This window comes from Trichinella spiralis, assembly GCF_000181795.1.
Source record: "Trichinella spiralis strain ISS 195 chromosome Unknown Scfld4, whole genome shotgun sequence".
Taxonomy (NCBI): domain Eukaryota; kingdom Metazoa; phylum Nematoda; class Enoplea; order Trichinellida; family Trichinellidae; genus Trichinella; species Trichinella spiralis.
This window is the reverse complement of record NW_003526943.1, coordinates 7594568-7619982: the sequence shown is the minus strand read 5'-3', so window position 1 is coordinate 7619982 and position 25415 is coordinate 7594568. Positions and strand designations below refer to the sequence as shown.

The window sequence follows — 25415 nt, the reverse complement described above, 5'->3', positions numbered from 1 at the left end:
TTTGTTTACTGTTTTTCGTCGTTGCTGCAAGTAATCGCGCATAAATGTGATAATAAAATGTTAACAGTGAAGCGGTTTAACTGTGAAATATTTTTCAATTCAAATGCAATTATGCTGAATGAAATGCTTTTTTCGTTTAATTCAATTTCAGCAACGAATAAATCGCAGCACTGCGGATCAACTGAAATCCAAGATTTTATAGCATCTAATTTTCATTTACGCAATTAATGTCAGAGAACAATCGATAGATTTTGAGTTTCAGCTTTTGCAACACACAGAGAGGGGGAGAGAGATTGAGTGAGAGAATGAGAGAGCCTGTTTAATTAATTATTCACAGCAGACTGGTCATCCTGATATTTGCGTGCTTAATAAAGTTGCCAAATTTCTCGTGGAAAATTTATACACTCAGGCAGGCGCTTACTTATTGCTTTTTTCTTAGTTTTAATTAAACAAAAACAAACATTTCATTTTTTGCAGAGTAATTGAAAAAAGGCATTCACATGAAAAAAAAGACATGAAACATTTATTCATTCGCATTGTTTTAATTCATGTGTTATTCATGTTGGTATATTTTTCATTATGCAAGAGAAAATACAGCGCATGAGCTTTTGCACGCACAATTAACAAATAATTTTGGTAAGCTACAAGAGGTTTATATGTAAATATTGAAAACAATTAATTTTACTATATTAAGTTTCAAAAATTATGAAAAGATTTTCGCCTGTTTTTGCAATTTTAATAATTCTGTGTAAGGTGATGCCAAACTTTTTAACTAAATTATTATAATCTGTACAGTTTTATAATTTATTATTTTCGAATAATATCTGTTATGGAAATCAAGTTATGGACTACTTTCTTCAATAATTTCAAATACATAATAAAGTATTTTTACTTTATCTGTTCAAAAAAACAATACACAGTAATTTTACAATAGATATCCTTAAAAAATTGTTTCATACTGCATATATTTACGATAAATTTTACGTTTCAGAATTTTTTTTCAAAAAAAAACAAATCACAAAAAATGTCAAAATGCTGTTGATAAGTTTTCAATCATTAAAAATTTTGAAATGCGTGTCATCTTTAACTAATTGAATAATTTATAATACTAAATATGAATTATTATGAGACTTGAGATGAGTTTGAAAAAATCACATTAAAATGGATGGAAAATTTGTTGCAATTAATACACACGGCGATTCATGTCCACATGAACTGTTTTTATCAGATCGTGGCAGAATTACGTCAGTAATTTCCATAATCAATAATGATACATTTACTGTGGAATTGTTTTCTTTGATTCATTCATGAACATTTTTTCCATTTAAATCGCGTTATGCTTAATAAAATATTTAACAAAAGATAAATAAATATGTGTATGAAATGGTAATCGAAGAAATGTAAATTTATTTACCCTTAGATGGATTTGGAATATATTTTTTTCAAAAATCTGCGTGCAAAATATAAAAGCTACCGCCGGAATGAAATCAAATATTAGCTCATATTGCAAATTTGAAACGTGCGAACTGAAAAGCCCAACTCTTACTTCAATTATAAATAATATTCAAGAACTGCATTGGCAGTTTTCTTATTTGCACCAGGTCATTAAATGAAACTGAAATTCATTCATTTATTTATCAAAGAAGCAAAAATTTTAAGCAGTGCCTGTGCTTCTTCTATGTTATTTGATTTCCTTCCTTTTTTATAGCGTCATTTATGGAAAACTGTTTATTAAACAGATTTTTATTTGATCATCATGTGAATCAGTAAGTGGAATTTTAAACTGTTATCTCTTTCAATTTGCACTTGTATTTTTGAATAATATTTATCCAAAGCAAATAAAGCATGCTTGATGTTAATTTTTCGGATATGTTCTGTATAATTTTCCCACGCAAGTATTGGTTTCGTAGTAGTTTTAATCTGAATTGATTTTTCTTTGCTTAAGCTGCTTCGTTAGCATACCTTTCATTGATTTTTTATTGGATTCATTCACATTCCTCTCATAACTGAAATTATTAAACAACTTTTTTCATGCACAAAAATATTCATTATTTGGTAAATAAGTTCGATGATTTCATTTGAAAAGTTTGATTATTTTAATAATTTAACAAAATATTTGTAATTATTTTTTATTCTAAAGCAAGGGAATCTGGGATTAAAGCTTTTTCTCCAGACCAATACCAATTACAGATTTTCCATTTTATTATGCAATATTTGATGTAAAAACAAATCCAGTTTTAGCATGATATTGTTTTTTTCAAGAATTATTCTTTCTTGCTAGCTTTATTTGAACAAAATGAAATAGATTGAATTTTGAAAAGATACATACTGATTAAAGAATGAAAATTATTAAAATTGAATTTACCTTTGCGGAAATTAATGTGACGTAAGAAGATTGATGCTATTTGAAAAAATTGATACCATTTATTGGTTTTAATGGAATAGTTTCAGGGAAACAATTTCATGTTCACATTATATTGGAAACGTTGTATACAAATTTTCGAAATTTTATATTAATCGCTCGAATAATAATAATATAATTTCTGATCAGTTGTTGTCGTATTTCGATATGCTGCTGCAAATTTATTGTAGCTTAATTAAAAAAGTAGTCTTCAAGATTTTTTTGTACAATATTTGCTTAATTTGTATTTATTATTTTGTAACTGTTTCAATTTGAATGGAAATCGTGAGAGAAATAAATGAACATTTGGATGTAATTAAAAATTAAATTAGGAAGAGAAAGAAAATTTATTTTTTATTTGGATCAGAATTCACAGTTTTCTTTTATATATTGAATAATATTTCAGCGTTGTAGGAAATTTATTATTATTATTAATTTCATTATTTGATTGAAAGTTTTCAGAAGATTTTCTGCATTTTATTGAATCGCGAAAATGTTTGCTATATTTCATTTGAGGAAACAGAAAACAGCTTTGAAGCTTTAAACAAAATTAGCTGGAAAAAGAAACAACAACATCAACACTACTGTGCTATGTTTGATTAATCTTAAATGAATCATTTAATTAATGTTGGTTAATTTTTATAGTTGGATTGAAAAAGTGGACTGAGTGGACGATACAAAATTCTCAATACACAAGTAAGTAGTTGTGGACAGCTTTTCTGTCAGCGTCAGCGAGATCTGTAAATCAGATGAGCTTGGAGAGGAACAACACCGACATGTCGGTGGTCGACAGTCGGCCAGTGACCAGTTCAGTTTTGCTGGGTTCAATTTTGGCGGTAATCGTCGCCACGACCGTCGTCGGCAACGCGTTGGTCATAATCGCCATTCTCACCGAACGCAGTCTACAACGGGTACAGTATTATTTGATATTGTCATTGGCCGTGGCCGATGAGCTGGTCGGCACGGTGGTCAGTCCGTTGGCTTTCTATTACGACATGACCAACCGGTGGACTTTGGGCTTGTTGATGTGCGATTTTTGGGTATTTTTCGACGTCCTCTCCTGCAGTGCGTCAATATTGAATTTGGTCGTCATCGCGTTGGATCGTTACTGGTCGGTCAGCGACGTCGCATACGTGCAACGTCGCAATCGCAGTCGCATAATGGCGATGATCGCGTTGGTGTGGCTGACCGCGTTGCTCATTTCCATTCCGCCAGTGTTCGGCTGGAAAGACAGTCGTTTCGCCGACAGAGTGCTGCACCAGCACGTCTGTCTGATCTCGCAGGATTTGACTTATCAGATATTCAGCACCGTCGCCGCATTCTACGCCCCGCTGTTTTTGCTGATGCTGCTCTACTGGCGCATCTACGTCGTGGCAAAAAAGCGTATACAGCGCGAAAAGAAACGCAAAAGCACGCCGGGATTCATTACCTCATCCGTGGTGACCACCGAAACCGAAACTTGTCTGCTCGATCGAAGCGCAACGGCGTTGAAGGGGGAAGAAAGTTGCACCGCCGTGCCGCCAGCGCCCCCAGAACGGTCCTATTCGACGGTCACCGTGTTGCAAAATTGCAAAAACGCTGCCAAAAAGCCAAATCAAACTCGTCGTAAAACTATTCCCGAAATTTTCTTCAAAACCACCACCACCACCACTAATGACAACAGGCAGAAAAGTTCACCAAAAAGAGAAGCCCGAGCTGCTCGGACCCTTGCCGTCGTAACTGGCACTTTTGTGCTCTGCTGGCTGCCGTTTTTCGTGCTCGCCTTGTACCGGCCAATCGCTTGCCCTTCTTCTGACGAAACTGACCACTCGACCAGTCGCTGTTCCATTTCACCACTGTTGGAAAGTGTCTTCCTCTGGCTTGGCTATGTCAATTCGGCTCTGAATCCGATTATATACACCGTATTCAGTCCAGATTTTGCCAAAGCATTCAAACGCATCCTATCCAAAGTGTTTTTCGTCCGCAATTTCATGCCCAATTCCATAAGAAATTGACAATTATTTATTATTACTGTTTTTTCTTTTGAAATTCTCTTTTTACAAAATAAACCCCCAACTTACCCCCCATAAACTTTGATACTACTATTTTTTAATTTCAGTTAAAAAATGATGCAATGAAATTCATTGAAGCGCAAAATTCATTCAGCGGGTTCACTTCTCGAGAAGGCAATCTCAAGTCATTCATTCATTCATTCATTAGCCATACTGACAACAGATTCAAACTGTCTTCCTGCAAATCGCCATGGTCTTTGAAATCAACATTTCAACCGAACAATTACACCAAGCAACTCCTGCTCCAGCACGACAGTGTAAAGTAGAAGCAACCGGTGTCCATTTGTTTTCGACTGGATCGAACGCTTCGACCGTGTTCAAATAGTTCGTACCGTCATGCCCGCCGACTGCATACAAGCGACCGCCCATAGCCGCCACACCCACACCCCCACGTGGACACGACATCGGAGGAACCATTGTCCAAATGTCCAACGCAGGATCGTATCTTTCCACTGAACTCAAAGGCGAATTGTCATCAAATCCACCCACGGCATATCTAAATTTCAATCAATCAAAATTACAACAATTCATTCATTCTCACCTCTCACACCGCACATATACATACACACACACAAACAATCTACTTTTCAAGCCAATGAATAAATCAATAAATAAATAATACGAAACAAAAAAAACGCATAGCATCATACATCATTCCGTTCAGTGCAGCAACACCGGCACCGGCTCTTCTCTGAACCATTGAGGCGATGGTCGTCCAACGATTCAAATAGGGGCTGAATCGTTCGCAACTATCCAAGGCTGAAGTGCCATTGTTACCCCCGATGGCAAACAAATAGCCACCTAATGTAGTGACGCCGACACCGCCGCGTGGTACGTTCATTCTAGATACGAATGACCAACTGGCCATTTCTACATCGTAACGTTCAACTTTGCTGAAACAAGCTGAATCGTCCAAGCCTCCAACTGCATAAATGGCACCTTCTAGATGCGCAGTGGCAATACCACGACGATTCGTGTTCATCGATGCGGTGCTTGCCCAAAAGCCAATCGATGGATCAAATACCTAAACAATGAACATTTTCAAAAACAAAAAAACAAAACTGAAAAACAGCAGCATACTTCCACACTGGACAGATGGTCAGTGCCGCTGTGACCACCAATAGCGTAAACCATTCCATTAGCTGAAACTACACCAACGTGACGTCGCTGATATATCATGCTGCATACGGGGAACCAACGATCTCGGCGCCAATCGTACACTTCTACTGACCGAAATGGAAAACCGTTACTACCACGGCCTCCAACGCAGAAAATCACACCCGCCGTACTCTTCCTAGGTAACGTTGGCTTTATGTTCAACAAGTTAGCTGCATTCAACACACTTGTATCTTGATACAGCAATGTCATCAAACTGTGTACCAGTTTTTCATGTACTTGCACATCGGAACATATCTGAAGTCAAAAAAAGTAAAAAAAATAAACATATTTTCTTCTTTTCTTATGTTTTGGACAATAGAGCGCCCATTTTCAAACATCACTAATAATGTATACTTAAGGAACGTACTTTTCTGAGGAGGTCTGCATCTACACTCCGCAATAAAAAGGCTAGCGGAAGATGTTGGAAACGAATTCTCGTGAATAAATCAACCAAATAGCGATATCTAGCATCCATATCCAACAGCACCCATTTCATTACCGCTGCCAAAACATCCGACTCGCTGGAGACGTTCAAGTTCGAGTCTGAGATAAGCTGCTCAAGATGGTCAAAAGTAATTTCCAAAAAATCGGGTACTTCGCAAACTTCTTTGAAATGCTCCAAAATGTACTCGTCAACACACTTGAGCAAGTACTGGCAATCATACATTAACGAAATTTTACGAATCCACAAACAGTTGTTTGGAGATAAGCGCTGCTCTAAGAAAGTCTCACAAAAGTGAAAAAGGTTGTCCACTTGGAAAAACGAAGAAGTGCAAAGCAAGTATTGTACATTTTCCATTGTTAACGTTACTTTGCCTGTATAGACAAAGTCAAGTATACGTTTAAATGAATCAGCTGAAACGCCACGGATTTCCACTTCTTCTTGGTGGGATTCTTTCATCTCAGAGGCAAACATGCTACGAAAGTATGGAATAGTTGCAGCGAGAACTGACTTGTGACATCGAAATTCCCCTCCTTCAACCTTGATTGTTATATCGCATAAAAAGCCAGACAATTTAAACTCATTCAATAGTTCGAATGAATCTGAAAAATGCTTCTCTGGTACTGCATCCACTTTAGGGGTAAAATCCGGCGAAGAATTTTGAAATGTTTCCCAGAGTTCATCATTATCAACCAAAAAACATTCCTAAACAAAAACAGTTTAAATAAACTATTAATATAAGACAACAGACGCATATCTATAAATTTTCTTTCATAATTGAAGATCATCAAATAAATTATTTTTAAAATACTTTTATTGTTTTGATGAAGCAAAACAAAGCAAAAATATTCCTCAAGTATTATCATACAACCTGACCAAAACAAAAAATAATACTTATCAATCTAGAAAATGTAGGTATACTGTAATGAATAAAAAATTCAATCCATAAAATAATACATAATGCTACATACCCAATTTATAAGTGGCAGAAACTATATAAAAGTAAAGTGCAAAATTATTCATTATTATTCTTATCATTATAAAACGTGATAACTAAATTTTTAAGGTAATAATAATAATTTAATAAATAACAATTTAATGTATGTAAGTCAGTAACAAATTTCTAAATAAAGAACCAAATAACGATAGATTAAAAACTATGGATTATATGACTATATTTAAGGTGAATAAAAGACAATGAAAATGACGATAAGTTGAATAATTTTTTACATGAGCAAAAAATTCGTGTCCAAAAATTATGAAAAAGATAAAGTGATTATAAATTAAAATTGCTAAAAATTAAAAAATAAACATCCGGTAAACGGTACATTTTCTAATGATACATCACTTACCCGAGCAACAAACCGTGATGGCTGAGTTTCCATCATAAGGCTTTGTAATTTAAATTTCTTCACAATAAAATATCGCCGATGTAAATATACAGCCAATTTAAGAAACAGTCATCTGAAAGTCAAATGAATATAACAGATTGGCCAAGTAACTAAATAATTTTCAATTTCAATTCACTATCATAATTTTTTATTAAAAGCAAATACGGCCAACGCTTATAATAATAGTATAATTACAATCATTTAAAATATCAAATATAGTCATAAACTAAACACATAATACATATATATACAGATGTATACTAAACTAATAACATAATAATAAATTTTCATACCCGAAACTTGCTTATTTGTATACTTGACTGAACCAATCAGCAATATAAATGATGGAGTTTTAATTTCGCTTCAAAAATATTACTTTGATTCTATAGTCAACCAGCAATGGCCAAAACTGCTTCTTCATCTCATAGCAAATTAATTGATGATTTACAGTAAGAACATAACTTGATTATCAGAAATGCTATCTTTAATGCTTCCTACTTCAATCAGCAAAAAATATATTTCTGAATTTAATTTTTCAAATTTTACTTCATCACAAGATTAATTAAACGCTAAAGGAAATTTTCTTAATTAGGTCCAATAAAAATATTCAATGGCATTTTTAGTTTATTATACTTACGGTCTCTTACGGTGCTATTTGAACATGCGAATAGGTAATTTTAATGAACAGTGTTAGGAGAATTTGAATTGTAATATTTCAGTAAAATTTAAAAGCTTAAGTTTTACAAGTTTTGAAATTTTCAAGTAAAATTTTGTCAGCTAAAGTATATAAAATAGAACTTTTACCATATAACAAGGAGGATAGAAATCAAAGGGCTGTTGTGTAAACCTCTGTCAGTATAACTTAAATACAGTATAATTTTATTGCTTTCTTGTTTCATTCTTATAAAGCTATTTTTTAGATAATGAATAGCAATGCGTAGTAGATTTTTTTGAAACTAAAAATTTTCTATACAGCTATATTTGATAGATGACAAGATATGGTTTAATTGCAAATTTTACACTATACAATTTTACGTTTGACGTAGTTTACTTATTGATTCTATTGATAGTAGATACATTTAATTGGAACTGTTGTTGCTGTTGATTGTTGACTGATTTTTGCTGTTAACACCTACGTTATTTTTTGATATGATGCACATTTTCAGAAAACTTTGATACTACTGGAATGAAGCGAACAAATAAAACATTACTCATAATTGCTGATGTCATGTTATTCATACACGTATTAATCATTAATAATGAAGTTTTTTAATATATAATTCATCATCATCATCATCATGTAATTTATGTAAATCATCAGAAAAATGCATCAGAAGATTTTGATTGAGATTAAGGTTTGAAAATAGAAGAAGAATTATTAATTCAAACAATATGTGCGTGACTATTTAGATATAAATATTTCACATGGTGAATAATAATAATAGTAGTAGTAGTATTTTCAAATCGTATACAACATGTTTTTATTTAAATTTAATTTTTAAATTGAAATTTTAATTTAAACTTGACTTGAAAAATGGGAAATGAAACGAAAACGGCAAAGGTTAAACTGTATGGGTGTGTTTTCTTTGCCAATGTCATTTGTATAATTAATGGTCGACAAGAAAATGATGTAGAAAAATTTATTTCACCAACAGTATTGCAAATCTAATCGATCAAGCCATTTTGGTTATTCATTGTTCAAGCGTTGTCAGGCTCAAAGGTCTCAGTTTATACGTTGGAGTTTGTTCATTGTTGTATTGGATGCGCTAGGCATACTAGTAACGATGAAGCTATATATTACTGACCTTCAGCTTTAGAATCCCTTCAATTTTGAATAATAATAATTTAAAAAAAAAGAGACTCAAAAATTTACAGTAGTAAATTTGCTTGATTGAAATGGGGTGATTGAGAAAAGAAAAAAAAAAGAAATCGCAACAAATTGCAAAAACAACAGATACAAAAAATTATTCTCATCGTATATTTCTTTGAAAAAATCAGGTCGTTGTGATGTTGTTGCTGTATTGCATTTAGCCAAGCCAATTTGAGCAGCTTTGAAACGGTTGAAACGAAGACATTTGCATTAGAACTGTCAAAACAGTTGACGACAAGAAGAAAAGAATCATGCGACGGCAGGTCAGGGACGGGTTTTACAGAAACCAGAACGCAGGCATAACAGAGGCTGGCTGACGTGTAGCAGCATTTGCTGTCAAGCATCAGACCAGTGAACAGCACATCAACAACTTGAACTTGCCAATTTTCAACACATTGAACATACATCCAGCCTAGAATATATTCCAATTTCAAGGTCGGAAGCCCAACAACAGCACAACAAAACCCCAGTAGAGAAATTTCTATCAGCTGCTGTATATAATATTTTTGGACACATCATCATCCTAAACCATGCTAACAAGCAATACAATTTACGAATCAGAGATGTCCAAACTTTCCGAAAGGCAAAAACAAATACACGAAGAAGTATATTTACTTATTTGTTTATTTATTTTGTTTGGTTGTTTGTTTATTTTGCTTTTTTGTATTGACAAAATGTGCAATTTGTGTTCTCCTTTCAGTTTTACCGACGTTTTGAAGCTGATTCAGATAAATTATATTTTCTCAAAAATCCCATTTTTTTGCTCAGATGGCTGAGAGGTATTATTTTATTTTATATTATATTTTCTTAACTTGCTTCTAATTGTTTATAATTTTGAAAATTTAGCCAGAAAATTTGATATTAACAAAGCAGAAGCAATGCTTCGAGAGGTATATACATATATATACGTATTGCTTTGATTATTACCTTTTTCTTTTACTATTTTACGTTCACATCATATTATGCTTAAATTTATTGTGCAGTTATTTTTAAAGAAAGACAAATTTTACATTATTAAGTGCAGATTTCAGAATAAAAATTAATCATAATTCTGATAAGTACAATTTATCATTGCTAAAAACTGGCAAACTTATTAATTAAATTTGTTTTGAATTGTTGTCAACATTTTCTCTGGAAGTACTCTATAAAAACAAAATAGAGCAATAATATATAATTGAAATCGAATGAAATTTATTGAAAAAAAGATGAATGATAAGAAAATTGTTTTGTAGCCTGATTTGCATTTAAAAGTTCTTAAATAGCAAGGAAATTTTTCAAAGTTAATTTCTCAGCTTAAAAAATAAGAGGAACACAAGCAGTGCCTGAGAGCAACATTAAGCTATTTCAAATTAACCGCTGAAATATCCTATTAAAATTATTTTAATCTTTAAAATATGAAACTGAATTGTATAAAATATCAACTGAATAGCTGTATTACAGCCGTATGTTTTGCCGAATTGCTTTTGTGCGTGTTGATATTTCAAATTTGATCATCAAATTTTTTACATGGAAAAATTAAGCAGCATTACATTATGAAACTTTAATTCTAGAATTCTTTTTCTTCTCGCCAATTTGAATAACCTTTCTTTGTAGTACTTGTGGGGACATGAAACTTGTCTTCATTTATTCAGCATCTGCACTCGTAGTGGAGTAGAATGATCATTTCAAATTAAACGAACTATCTTCACTTTGCTCTAAATATTAAGAATAGTGAGAAAAAAATTTTTCAAAATTTTTGCAAGATTCTTCTCCTAGGCGATCTGTATATTCTGACATCAATAACCAGTAAACAAGAAGGACAGACGAAGTTCTAGTGAAACGAGCTCTTGACCTAAAATTTGAAATGTAAGGCATTTATTCATCTAAGAATTAACAAATTTCGACTGAATTAAATCTATGAATATAAAAAAATCAGATAAATGCAGTATTTGAATGATAAATCACAACTTTTGTTTAAATACTGTATTAAAATTATGAGCAGCATTCGATATTAAATAGGGTGCAATATTTAAACTAAATGTTTTGATACATTATTTTAAGCATTTGAAATATCGAAAAGTAATGCATCTGGATGATGAGTCACCAGTGAAAAAGATTGCCATTAATCCACAATTTGCGAAGTATTTTACACGAGGAGATTTCGGCCAAGACAACGAAGGAAGACCAGTGGTTTACTTTCCTTTTGGTGGGATAGATCCAAAAGGTAGTAATTCAGTTTATTAAATTACACTTTAGCAATCAAAGCTCATAAAGAAAGCAGGCATGCCAGTTTTTAGTTAATATAATTTTTATAATAATATTAATACCAAACAGAATCATAACAACAAAGCCTTAAACTGTCTTAATTGATAGCTTTCTTTTCGACTTATCTAATTTTTCGAAACATATTTTAATGAAGATTATTTATCATATCATCACTAATTATAACTGAAGAAAACCATTTTCAGGTTTATTATCATCGTTTAAAGGAAGTCAGATGCTTTTAACAATGCTAATTTGGCAGGAAGAAACTCGTTTATTATGCGAACAGTTATCAAAGGAGGTAGGTAATATTTTTTGAAACTTTATTTTGCAATGACAATTATTTTCTTTTTTTAATTATTAGAAACAAAAATGCATTTTTCAAGCTATTTATGTCCTGGATTTAAAGGGCATTGGATCTCAACACTTATGGAAGCCTGGAGTGGACATCTTTTTGCAGGTTCCTAGCAGTAGAAAAATATTCCTGAAAAATTCATTGCGCTTTATGCTATCTGAATAATTTTTATAAGAGTTTAGCATTTTTGTAGATTGCTTCAAATTTAGAACAACACGCTCCAGAAATTTTGTACAAGCTTTATGTTATTAATGGTATGTATGTTGTTAAAATAAATAACTTTATGTAATTTCTATAATCTTCCTTTACCTAATTTATCATTTATTCAGTTTGGCTGGTAAAAGTACAGACTTCATATAATTTTATTTTTTGTCATTTCTTTTCTAATTAATGACATTCAATTTCAAATGTTTGCAATTGTTGTGGAATGTTTTATGAGCTGCAATTATAAAAATGAATGTGATTCTTCACGAACATTTTATTTATTAGCATTAAAGTCTCTTAAATGTTCAGCAGTTTATTATTGTCTGTTTCAGCACCAAACATTTTCAACGTGATATATTCCATCATTCGACCGGTTTTGGATGAAAATACAAAGCGGAAAATTCAAATTTTAGGAGGTTAATTGCACATTTACATAAGTAAAACATACAAGTTAATGTATTTATTTTAGATGATTACAAGGAAGCATTACAAAAGGACATTCCTGCTAAATACATTCCTGCTTATTACGGCGGGCACTGTTATGGAAATAATAATGATCCAAAGTGTACTCATAAAGTAAGTAAACTCAAAAATACTGTTTTCCAAACAAATTTATTAATCATTACTCATATTTTTAGAATATAAAAAGTTTATTTTTTGACAAATTTATTCTTCTTTAATAAAATGCTTTTTTATTTAAGTTCCGTATTTAGAATTATAAAATATGCAGTTTTCCACAAAGATCAGTTTCTTAATTCTAAATTTTTAGAGATTTAAGAGAATATCTTAGTGTTTGTTCTCTTATTAGTACATTCTTCAGTTTGCTAACAGACCCGCTGAATGCAAGCTTAAATATAATTTTCAGTGTAGAATTTTAAACACAAGTGGCATATGCAGAAATTTTGTTCAATTACGAAGAAGTATTTCAAATTGTTTATAATGTTTCAATTTAGCAAATGATAATAGAATTCAGTTTCCATTTATAATTACACTGAAGTTTAAATGGCTGTTATCCTTCATTGATAAATACATTGCTTTTTTTATTTCATCATCATTATTATTATGCAACTTCATTTTCAAAATTACCAGATTGCATTGAATGAAAATAATTTCTAAAATGAAGGAATGACGTGGACTAATTTTTTTTAGTAATGCCTAAAAGTTAAGAAAAAAATACTGAGCAATGCTAATTAAAAATATTTTCAGATATCATACGGTGGCCTCGTTCCGCGTGAATTATATTTCAATGATTGTTACAGACCAGCAGATATACAAGAAATAACAATTGGGCGTCAGTCGCAAAAACTGATTCCACTTCATGTAACCAAATCAAATTCGGTTTTAAAGTAAATGATTTTCAATAGTGTAACTTTTTTACTTGATTAGCAAAAAAAATTCATTTTAGCTGGTATATTAAAAGTACAAGCAATCAGGACATTGGTGTTGGAATTTATTTTACTACAGACCAATCACTCACGTCTGTAGATGAAATGGAAATGATTACTCCTTATTTTCGACTGCAGATGCATATGGTACCAGAATTTGGTAGTCTTAAAGTGGAAAAGAATGGATATTGTAAGTAAACATTATCTTGTAAATGGAAAATATACCGTATTTTTTGTTTAAAAATTAGATAGTAATTAGATAGATAATTGACATTCATGTAATAATTTGTTAACTGTTTAAAAAGTATCATTCATATAATATATACATATACATATACATATGCAAAAACTGCTTTTTTCAGAAGATTCTAAATCTGATAAATCGAATTACAATATTGATAGATTACTCTGATGATTTGAATTGCAAAAAATGTGTAATAAATTTAATTTCTGCCTTCAGTTGAAATTCCATTACTGTACATTTGATTTATTTAATTTCAGATCATCTCCGTCTGAACAACTCATATAGCACATTCTTCAGTAAGCAATTGTTGTACCATTTTTCTGTTTCGACTGAAACAAAAGAAAATGGGGATAAGAACAACAGTGCAAAATAAAAATTGTTCATACGTAAAATAAATAAAATTGAAAATTTCTCAAATTAAATTTATGCAGTTGATTCAGTTACCGTAGTAATGCCGATTAAATTTTATGAAGAAAAAAGAAATTTTTATACTGCTAAATTTTATTGCACAATGGTAAAAAATCCAGTTACCCATCACGACAATATGAAAATAATATAAAAAGCAAAAATAATTTGGTTCCTGATGGAAAAAAATATCAGCATCATATCATAATTTGTTACATCTTAATATAAATATAATTACATATTGTTTGCAAATGTCGGCATATTGCACGTGATTATTTTTTTATATAGAGAATATTTTATTCCAAAACTATCTAATTATTCGAACTAAATTATTCACTGCATTTCTGTTTAATATTTGATTATTCTGGACGTTTTTTTATAAAATTAGTGATAATTTTTGAACATATTCACATTGTATTACAAACTTCATATAAACATTTTAAATTTATTTTTATTACCATACAACTGCATCATTGAAGTTTTGTATTTAAATGCCACGTGTAATTTGAATACAGCTTTATTTAAAATTTCAAGTCGATAGAAAAGAACAATATCAAAATTTTATTTGATCACTAAGTAAATGTAAATTATAAGGATAAAATAAATGTTTGCATCCAATTCATTTTGAATCCAATTTGATGAAACCTGGTCATGTAAATCAGAAATAATGTAGCAGTCGCTGTCAACCGACTTTTATATACCTAAATAAAGAAAAATCTATTAAAGTTTATCAAGAAATTTTCCGTTTCATTGTTATTCTTCAAACACTTTAAATAAAAAGCTGAAACATAAACAAACAAATAAATCATCAAAAATGCAATTTCGCAATTATAACTTTCAAAATTTGCATTGCTTGCAGCATACATCGAGCATTTTGCCTTCTCTTCGACTATTTGAAAGCAACCATTGGTGATTTATTGCTATTTGTTAAACTTAATCATTGCATTACTTTTACAGTTAAGTTATGAAACATGAATTAAAGTTAAAAATTGTTGAACTGAATTCCATCTACTGCTATGGAAAAATATAATTTTAAAATAATATCTTAATTTCCAATTTTGTAATAGCTGAAATAGATGCTTTTCTCCACTTATGCCGCTTCCTTCACTTCCTCTGGTTCGGTCGATTTAACTGACTGAGCTTCCATCAGATGCATTATGAAAATAGTTTTGATCAACAAATTTATCCATTCGAAAATGAACATTACAAGGCAGTAAATTTACTTTTCAAGTTGAATATCAAAATGAGCGTCATTTAAAATAGCAGCTTAATTATACTTAAATATAATTCTGCATAATAAAATTAAAGCAGTTTAATATGATATAAAAAAACAATGTGCAATATGTATTTATTATACCAACATTTTCGCTGGATTGCGGAATTCACTTTACTAATATGAACATGATATGCCCTTATTACCTTACAACTGCAGAATGCTTTAAAAGCAATTATGATGTAATTTCATATTTTAAATGCTACTTTTTCAGTTTTCAATTAAAATTGCAAGTCAGCAAACAAGAACAATATCAAAAATGTGGCATTTTATTAAATTTAAATCATTATTATAAGATCAATTATTGTGTAAAATTCATCTTGGATTGGATGCCATGAATCCTTCATCACTTAATTCAGGAATAACATAATAATCCTTCTCAGGTTTCTTTATCTCACCTAAAAAATAAAATTCTATTAATGTTTTTAGTTTATGCAGATAGTTTCATCATTATGAATCAAACAGCAGAAATAAACACTAAATATGACACATAACTAAATGAATAAATAGTCAAATGCAATTTTGACTTTCAAAAATTGCACTGCTTATATTGTACACATACATGAAGCATTTTGTCATTCTCTCAACTGCTTAAAAAGAGTAATTTTTCATTTATTGTTACGTGTTAATCTTAGCCATTGCATTACTTTTACAGCTAAGTTACGAAAGATTAATTAAAGTCAAAAATTTCTGAATTGAATTCTACAGTTATGAAATAGTAGAATTTTCAAAGAATATTATACCTTCTAATTTTTTCTTATCTGTAGCAGATGGTTTTATTGGAGTGTCAATGTTTTTATTCAGTTTCTTTTCTTCTTTCATTTCCGTCTTTACTGTCGATTCAGCCTGCTTCAAATGCATCATGAAAATAGTTTTGATCAACAAATTAAAAAAGCAAACTGTGAATATTAAAAAAAGAATATTCATTCTTTTAAATGAACGTCATTTAAAGTAACAGATCGATAATTAAATGTAAAATTATGCATAATAGCATTTAAATAATTTAATATGACATAAAAAACAATATGTAATATGTATTTGTTGTACCTCTGATAAAAGACCTTGCTCTAAAAGTTTAAACTTGCCACTATACACTTTGTTGCAATGCATAAACACACAACAAAATATTACTGTAGTCACAAGCAGATACGATGCAATTCCAATGCAAATATGGAATCTGTAGGAAGCTGAATAATCTAAATTAAATTTAAATTTAGTGTTATGAAACAGTGTTGATAAAAATAAAATTGTTTTAAAAGAAAAAATAAGAAAGAATAAGAGCAATGAGGCATTTTACCAGTTCTGCAGAATGGCTCAGCATATCCAGGTGGACAAATACATTTGTATAAATTTTCTATTTTTACACACGTTCCGCCATTGTTGCATGGATTTTTACCTTCCAAACAGTAATTTACATCTGTAAAATAAATCGTCTTGTCAGTTAAAGAGAGCGAGCATTGCAGTTTTTCAGTTCGATATCAATCGATTTTTGATTTCTAATGTTTTGAATTTGAATGTTTTGTTGATTTATAATACTTTTAAAAAAATATTAATAGTCGAAAATATGATAAATGGAAATGAAGGAAAGAAACAAACATACTTTCACAACGTTCTCCCCAATAAGGTAGTCTGCATTCACAGGAATGGTGCGTTAAATTATCACTTTTGCACACACCGTTGTTCAGACAGGGTTTTTCGTAGCACAGGAATTTATCTGAAAGAGCACGAAATGAAATAAATAAATAAATAAATAAATAAATGTATATATAACAAATGCAAAACGGAAATTGATGAACAATTTTGAAAAATTGTTCAATAAGAACAAAATTAACAAACCTTTACAATAGGTCCCCTTGTATGGCGATTTGCATAGGCAAATGTTGCCCCTCAAGGAAGCATAGTAAGTACCACCGTTTTGGCAGGGATTATATTCGCTGCTGATCGATTCTGAACAAGCGGAAGATTGTTTGAAAGAGAAAAATAACGTAGAAAATGTTGAAAAAATTAAAAAATTTTCAAATATAATTTTCCAATTTAAAATTTCCATAACTGAAAAAGATAAAAAGATTTTCAAAGTGACACAACTCACTGATTTCGCACATGGTTCCGCTCCTGTTTGGCGGGCAGATGCAGTTTTTGTTCTGGTCATAACGGTTGCACTTTCTGATTTTGTCCCCAATGCAGATAAAATGGGTGTACTTTTTGGCCAAATCGCATCGGTGCTTCTGAAATCCATTTCCTTCTAATGAAAATGGAGATATGCATAAAGGAGTGTTTAGTGATGCAAAGCCTTTCATGAAATCTTCTGTGCCAAACGTTTCGGAAAATGGAATCATGCTGAATGTTCCATTTCTATTTAACACTATGGCATTTTCGTTGTTCCGGTTGTAGACAAATTTTGACGACGGTGGCAAAATGCTTCTAATCCACTCAGGACTGTTAGGTCCAGGAATTTTATATTCCGATTTGATGAAGCCGTCAGGCAGATTTCCGTTTACCATTAATTTTTTACACTGCTGAATAGCCAAAGCCATTGCCAAATCGTACGGCATTGCTTGCGTCAGTTCATTTGGATATTGGTAAATGCCGCAGATTTTGTTTATAGGGCATTGGAAAAGATTCTTAATTGCATCGTTGTTTTCTGCGACTTCAAGACTTATGTAATCTTCAATATCGTAATTATCGTCGATTAAAGCTGAACATGGAGATAACTGGACCAAAAGAGCTGCTGCTACTGCCGTCACCGTCACCAACATTCGGAGCTCTACAGTATGCTCTGAATAGGGTAGCATTGGAAAATAGACGATCCGTTTGTTGTTTTCTGCTTGTTTGTTTCTTTCTTGGTCAAGTGTACTTATTTGTTTGCTTTCAGCAAAACTGTGAGAAGAAATTATTGCCACTGTCACTACTGATGTTGCAACTGCCTAACTGGCTACTGACTGGGTTTTTCTAATTTTAACGAACAGAGCTCATTTTTAAAAATTTCCTTTAAAGTTGCAGATATTTTAAAGTTAGTTTGTTTAAAGTACATATTTACTTAATTGTTGCCAATTTAAACAATTTTTCTAGTTCAAAATTTTCGATTAGCTCTCTTTTTCCATCTGAATTTGTTTAATAAACGGAAATCAATCGATTCCACTAACGTCAGTTTGAATTTGAATAAACCATCGTTTAACCATTTCAACAACAAGCAAAACAAACATTCTTTTCTGTCATTATTTTTCAGTAGCTAATTAACTTGCATTTTTTGTTTACATTTATTTCATCAAATTATTTGAAGAAAGAAAATTTAAATTTACTGCACTAAAAGCACTCACGGTCAATGAACAAAAAGTTTATTTATTTTATTGGCAAAAAAATGATATTACACTGTTAATGGGAAAGTCATTATTCATTGGCTAGCGTAAAGCTCAAAAAATACACATGATGTATTCTTTAATTTTCATAAAAATAAATAATAGACATATATAATATGGAAAAAAAATTTCACTAAGAAGAGTCGCAAACGAATAGTGAGTGCTTAAGAGGTAATGGAACAATAGTCAATGGTGAAACCAAACAGTTCGAGCTTTTGGTTGAAAAAGATATTCCTTCTTTTTTATTAATGTACAAGCTCCGTGAAATATCTCCATAAACAACCCCATTTTTCTTCCACTGTGAGTCTCTGATTTGTGTGGGATCCACCACAGAGGTATGCATCTTTATGAAACGACCGCTCTGTGTGTATGTGTGTGTATTGTGCGTGTATTCATGAACAGAGATGTATATGTATGTATGTATGTATGATCCTGGTTCGCTTCAGTTCTGACTGTCACTGATCAAAAAGAAGAATTTCATCAAGCAGATGCTTTCAGTGAGTAGTGGGTTTTGGTGAATTGTTGTTGTTGCTCTCAGTGGTCAGCATTTCAGCCATTACTTTGTGGTGCATATATATATAGTGTGGTCCAACTGTTCGTTCAGAGATGCAAATTTACATGTTGGTAATTTATTTGAAAAACAGAATAAAGCCGACTGATGGAATTGAAAAAGAAGATGATGATATACATACTTTTCAAACGAGAACCAGTGTCAACGAACAAAGTTTTATTTATCCAATGATAAAATAATGCGTGATGCACAACAGTGGCGGCAAAGTCAGTGGCGCAGGTAAAAGATTTTTTTAAATAATAAAAAACAACAAACTTTTGTTTCATATATATAAATATTATGACAAATAAATAAATTAATAATAATGAGAAAAAGTGCGAACAAAAATGAAAACAGCAAAAAATAAACAGTGCAACAATTTCAAGCTGGAGTAAAAAAGATTACAGATAAATAAATAAATATATATATATAGTACAGCAGTGGCCCGGGAGTAGTGTTTTTTAAAAAATAATAAGAAATACAAAACAGACGACAGACAGACAACATATACTACTGCTGTCGAGTTTCTTTTTTCAAAAACATTTGCTCATTTCAAAAAATATAATAATAATAATATATAAGATGAATAAAAAACCATAAATGCACTGTTGTTGTCTGATAATATACATATATGTATTTTTTTTTCTTCATGCGTCTCAGAGAAATTTTCCTCACCGTCCGTGAGCAGCGTGGGAGACGGATCCGAGCATCGATTCGCGCTTCTGCCTGGCCAACAGTTCCAACGTGGAGCTGAACGAGTTCACCGCGGCGGGACTGTACTTACTACCAGCTCCCCCTCCACCTCCGTTGACGGCTGAGGCGGCGGCCGCGGCAGCAGCGGCGGCTGCTGCTGCTGCGACGGCCGCGTTACCACCAAACAAAGCCGTCGCCGGAGATGAGCCGAAGCCGTGCAATTGGGGTGCCAGCTGTCTGCCGGGGATGGGATTGAAGCCGGGTAGCGAGACCGCGGAGGCCGTCGTGGCCGCCGCCGCCGCCACCGCCGCTTGGGGATCACCGCCGAACTGTTGTTGTTGGCCGTTGCTTACGGTGGTATTGGTGGTGGTGTTGTTGTTCGAGATCGCTGCCGCGGCTGCAGCGGACAACATCGCCAGACGAAGGCTGTCGACCGTGGCCAGATGCGTGCCGCTTCCAGGCGGGTGGGGCACCAGTGACAGAGGCGGAGCAGTGTGGGCGACATGGGCGGCAGCGGCAGGGGTCGGCGGTCTGGGCGACGAGAGGAGGAAACTGGCCTCGGCTGGCGGTGCACGGCCCATCATCAGACGGCTGCGCTGTTCGAGTTCCAGACGTTCCCGTTGGAGCAGGTTGGAAAATAGCAACGATGACGGTGACGACGACGACGGAGCGGAGGGGTCGAAACAAGAGCCGGTGCCGCCGGCTCCAACACCGGCACCACCGACACCAGCAGCCAAACGCCGTTCCAATTCGAGCAGATTGTTCGGCGCCGGTGGCCCGAGTCCCGGAGCGCCGTGCTGGGCGTGGTGATGGTAATGATACTGCAACGCGTTGGAGACGAGCGAGTCGGACGACGTGGAAGAAGCACCAGTGGACGATGATGAAGCAGCGGCGGCGGCTGCGGCTGCAGCAGCGGCGGCCGCGGCCGCGGTCATCTGCTCTTGAAGCCTGAGCAACAGTTGTTCGCCTCGTTCACGTTCCAAAGTTAACAGAGAAGCAGCCGGATCAGGGGCGCCAAACAGCGGAGGCCGTAGCAGAGCTTCTGCCAAAGGAAAGCGGCTCAAATAGCTGGTGGCCGGCTCAAATCCTGGCATAAACGGTCTCATCGGTTCCAGTCCACCCGTGGACACGCCACCGGCCGTGGCCGCGTCAACTGCTATACGGTCCAACAAGGCTGAGTTGTTGTTGTTGTTGTTGTTGTTGCTGCTGTTGCTATTGCTGCCGCTGCTAAGGCTATTGCTATTGTTGCTGTTATTGTTGTTGCCAATGTTACAGTTGGTTGCAGTGGCTGTGCTGGTTGAGCTGTTGCTGTGGGTCACATTCATGCCCAAGTTGGGAATGAATGGCGTTGTCGGGGCGTGGGCCAATAACAATCTGTCGGTCAACGACTGATTGGCGGCTGCGGCTGCTGCGGCGGCGGCGAACGCCAACTCGCTGCCATTGGTGGGAAAAAACGGCAACAACGGCGGTGGTCGAATGTTGACGGCCGCGAATCCGCCTGGTGGTGGTGGGAAAAATTTCTCCGACCCTGGAAACGGCGTCATCAAACGCTCGTGCATCAATTCCCGTCGTCTGGAGAAAAAATCCTCCGGCGTGAAGTCCACTGTCGTCATTGGATTAACAACACCATTCTGCTGCTGCTGCTGCTGCTGCTGTTGTTGTTGATGTTGCTGTTGTTGTTGACGCTGTTGCAACGTCGACAAGTCAATGTTACCAGTTTCGGGTAAAGCCAACGTTGGCACTGTCAGGCAATCCTTCTGTACTTCTGCGTTCAAACCATTCACTGCAGCAGGCACTTTTCCGTTCACAAGCATACCGGCAGGACTTTGCCTAAACAGTATATTAACAACTTCAATAAACAAAATAATGAACAACAATAAATAAAACATACCGATTCTTCTCTTTCTCTTGCTGCAATCGCTCGACCGCATTGGCAGCTAGCATTGTCAATTTTGAGCTTTCTTCTTCTTCCTCTTCTATTTGAAAAAAGAAAAAGAAAAAAAAAGATAATCCGCGTATACAAACAAACAAACAATGCATAACATGATTTATCATTATTAACTGATTGTCTGCACAAAAAGAAAACAATTGTCCATTCCAAATGATCACTTGTAAAAATTAAATACAACAAACAGCAAATTCAAATCATACTGTAATAAACGAGCACCAATGAAATCGTCACGATTTCCCCGATGCAAAAAAAAGATAATCAAGCAACAACAACAACAAAACAACCGCGTACACCATTTATCTATGTATTTATTGTCTATATACAAATGAAAATCAAAAATATTAAATTAAAATTAAATTAAAAAAAGATTTCCTCATGACATACAAACTCAATTACCGTAATAGTTTAGAAATGTTCAAAATTGTCTCTTATTATTTATTATCAAGCTCCGAAGAGCGAATTTCGTGGCCTAATTCAATTTCCATATATTCAACTGTAAAATTAATTACAACAGAATAAAAGAAACTTCTCGCATCTTAAAACAAGTTAAATGCAATTTTTCAAATTACAAATCAAATAGTCAAACAAACACTGCATCTTTCCCCGCCCACTGGTGAAATGGACTTCAATTCACCATTATAATGATTGAAATAATAAAATTCTACTAGGAAGAATAAAATTATTATAACATCAATCAATTCCCCCCCCCCCCAAGTCATCCTCTAATACTGCATATTATTCAACCCAATTCTCTACTCCAATAATCAAATTTGATGAAGTACGAAATGAAAAAGTGCAATCATTGAAGTAAATATTAATATTATTAAGAAAAAAAAACAACCACAAAAGAAACGTGATAAAAATTCAAATTTTCATGATTATACATGCTCATCTGCCAAGCAGCTGCTGCATAGAAATAAACAAATAAATAATACAACACAACAGAATAAGAAAACGTTCGTTGAACGCTGACGCCAACCAAGCATATGGATGAATATTTTTTGAACAAAATTCATTCGTCTAATAAATGAAATGTCGTCTGCACCATTATTTAAAAATATTTGAAAAAACAAAGCAGAAGAAAAATCTTGCAAAACAAAATATACAAGAAATAGCTGTCAACAGTGAATATTTTTTACTAGAGCACTGAATAAGATTGTATAAAATTAATTAATACGCACGCTTCGTTTGATTGGATGCACAAATTGATATATATGCATATATATGTATATAAATTGCATTCACGTACGTCATTAAATTCAATTAAATTCAATTCAATTTAATTCTATTCAATTGCATGCAACAATTGAAACAAAAAAACAAACAAACAAACGAAAAGAAACAAAAATTAAATTATTCATGCGTATGTCAAAAAGTTTTTTAAAAATAATTCATCAAAAAACACTGATTAATAACCTCTGATTATATCAGTAGATGAAATGTCATTAAAATTATGAAAAAAAAATCTTACTTGGCAAATGAACATTCAACTTCGATTCCTGCTCCTTCTTCACGTCCCCTGATCGTTGTTTGCCACCGCGTTGTTTAATTTTATTATAAATATCCCATGCTATTTGTACATGCATTGAACACCATTTGCCTTTCTTCTTGAATAAAATGTATAAATTAATTTAAAAAAATGACAGCATTTAACATAAATATAAATATATCAGCAAGAGAAAGCCATACTTTCGGTTGTACAGTTGTTGCCGGTGAGTTGTTCTGCATTGCCAATGGATTGGCAATACCCGGATAAGCGAAACCGGGAAAAGTTGGATACGGCGGGAAGCCAATCTGAAAAATTTGCATTATTTGACAATAATCAGTGTTGAAATTGTTTTAAAAAATTACCATAGCGTTGGCGCACGTCGGTCCGGTAAAGAACGGCGACAGCACTGGATACTGATGCATGTGAGTGTGCTGATGTTGATGTTGATGCATTTCTGTGTGAAAGTAAGTAGGAGGGCTGCTAAGGATGCTCGGCTGAGCGCTGCCTTTGCTTGCCAGAAACAGGCGCTGCTCGAGATCGCTGGAAACACTCTTTGTCATTCGATTTGGCGTTTCTGCGCATGGAGCTTCTTAAAAAATAATAGACGAATCAAAATGACAAAATTGTAAAAATACAGTTAGATGGAGAAATAAATAATTTTGAAGTTGAAATTTACATATTTATTTATTTATTTATTTATTGTTAAAGTTCAGTTTTGATGCTTCTTTCATCGTCATCAAGGTTCGTTCGATTGATTCGAAGAAGAAGAAGAAGAAGAAAGGAAGACAGTTGTAGGGGGAGGGGGAAAAATTAAATTACGCCAACGGAATCGCCGTCGACAGTTTAATGACGACGAATAATTGAGCCAAGAGACAATTGAATTTGGTAAGATGGACGATTGAATTTACATTTTAGAAGACCGACCAGAATGGGGGGAAAAGTCATCGAAAGCGCAAAAGTGGATTTATAAAGAGAACAACGCCATACATCAAATTTGATAACGCTTTTTGCCCAATCGAATCACGCTTGCACGTTTCTAATCACGTCGGACATTCTCGCTCTCTCCCCTCTACTATCTCTCTTTCCATCCAACCATCCATCCATCCATCCATCTATATATATCTATTTATGTCGCAATGATAATGATGCTCACAAATGTCCATTAATTTCCACAGCTAACCAACGATCAGCTGTTGATGTTGTTGTTGATCACAAACAAATAAAAAACATAATAAATCGAATCCAGGTACTGAAATCTTCTATTCATAACGACAGAAAAGAAACAAATAAACAATAAACAATCAAGCATGTGCAATAATAATGCTGCGCATTATAATATAATGCGACAATCAGATCGACTACTCGCGTATTACTAACTAGCGATTTTCAGCAGCAAAGTTGATCAACGAAAGTGTTCCACAATATGAAATGCGACGTTGATCAAATAAATAATCAGTCGAGATTTTCACCCACTGCACATCCCCCTCCCATCCATTTTCGAGCATGCTCATCAACAGTGAAAAGAACGACAATTTCATTACTAGCTTCTGCTAAATATAAATATAAATATAAATATAAATTTATATGTTGTATAATTCTTCTGCCTGAGTTGGAAGAAATTCGCCAAGTATAAAGAATAAATCAACAGAAAGAACTGAACAAACCATATTCTTTTCAAATGGAATGTTGGAATTGAAAACAACAAAAAAAATCCCATCAATCGATGATCGATATAAATAAACAGAAAAAAAACTATCAGTAAATAAAATCCATCCTAACAATTCATTCTTGCAAATTTAATAAATTTATCCATCGACGACGACGATGATGAAAAGTAAAAAAATAGAAAATTCATTTAAACATATTAATTTCAATGTAAAAAATGAACTGTACAAAAACAAACTTACGTACAGTTTCAAATTCAATTGAAATAATTAGCATAAATTTGTAAATTGA

The 25415-nt window shown here is 33.4% G+C and overlaps 5 protein-coding genes across 5 annotated transcripts; 2 read left to right on the top strand and 3 right to left on the bottom strand.

Annotated features, from left to right (window-relative positions):
- The first annotated feature begins 1161 nt into the window (after positions 1-1161).
- Tsp_01858 (DNA-binding domain and TPR-repeat containing, Xre family) lies at positions 1162-3145 on the top strand. Its single transcript, XM_003377629.1, has 3 exons — positions 1162-1248; positions 2864-2994; positions 3061-3145. Exons 1-3 carry the CDS (start codon positions 1162-1164, stop codon positions 3143-3145), a joined length of 303 nt encoding a protein of 100 aa, XP_003377677.1.
- Positions 3146-4617: 1472 nt separating this feature from the next.
- Positions 4618-8522, bottom strand: Tsp_01859 (putative BTB/POZ domain protein). Its single transcript, XM_003377628.1, has 7 exons — positions 8479-8522; positions 7405-7444; positions 7024-7044; positions 5978-6757; positions 5533-5865; positions 5103-5476; positions 4618-4948 (listed from the first exon to the last, which is right to left on the bottom strand). Exons 1-7 carry the CDS (start codon positions 8520-8522, stop codon positions 4618-4620), a joined length of 1923 nt encoding a protein of 640 aa, XP_003377676.1.
- Positions 8523-11374: 2852 nt separating this feature from the next.
- On the top strand, positions 11375-14027 carry Tsp_01860 (putative retinal-binding protein). Its single transcript, XM_003377627.1, has 10 exons — positions 11375-11519; positions 11549-11581; positions 11761-11855; positions 11919-12014; positions 12103-12163; positions 12446-12529; positions 12583-12689; positions 13320-13459; positions 13519-13692; positions 14000-14027. The coding sequence occupies exons 1-10, from the start codon at positions 11375-11377 to the stop codon at positions 14025-14027; spliced, it is 963 nt and encodes a 320-aa protein (XP_003377675.1).
- Positions 14028-15735: 1708 nt separating this feature from the next.
- Positions 15736-22074, bottom strand: Tsp_01861 (conserved hypothetical protein). The gene is made up of 11 exons (XM_003377626.1): positions 21911-22074; positions 21715-21849; positions 21339-21591; positions 20342-20816; positions 20002-20140; positions 17510-18297; positions 17257-17367; positions 16718-16837; positions 16468-16607; positions 16164-16269; positions 15736-15818 (listed from the first exon to the last, which is right to left on the bottom strand). The coding sequence occupies exons 1-11, from the start codon at positions 22072-22074 to the stop codon at positions 15736-15738; spliced, it is 2514 nt and encodes an 837-aa protein (XP_003377674.1).
- A 327-nt stretch (positions 22075-22401) lies between these two features.
- On the bottom strand, positions 22402-24019 carry Tsp_01862 (hypothetical protein). The gene is made up of 4 exons (XM_003377625.1): positions 23822-24019; positions 23660-23764; positions 23442-23577; positions 22402-22463 (listed from the first exon to the last, which is right to left on the bottom strand). The coding sequence occupies exons 1-4, from the start codon at positions 24017-24019 to the stop codon at positions 22402-22404; spliced, it is 501 nt and encodes a 166-aa protein (XP_003377673.1).
- Between the last annotated feature and the right edge of the window lie 1396 nt (positions 24020-25415).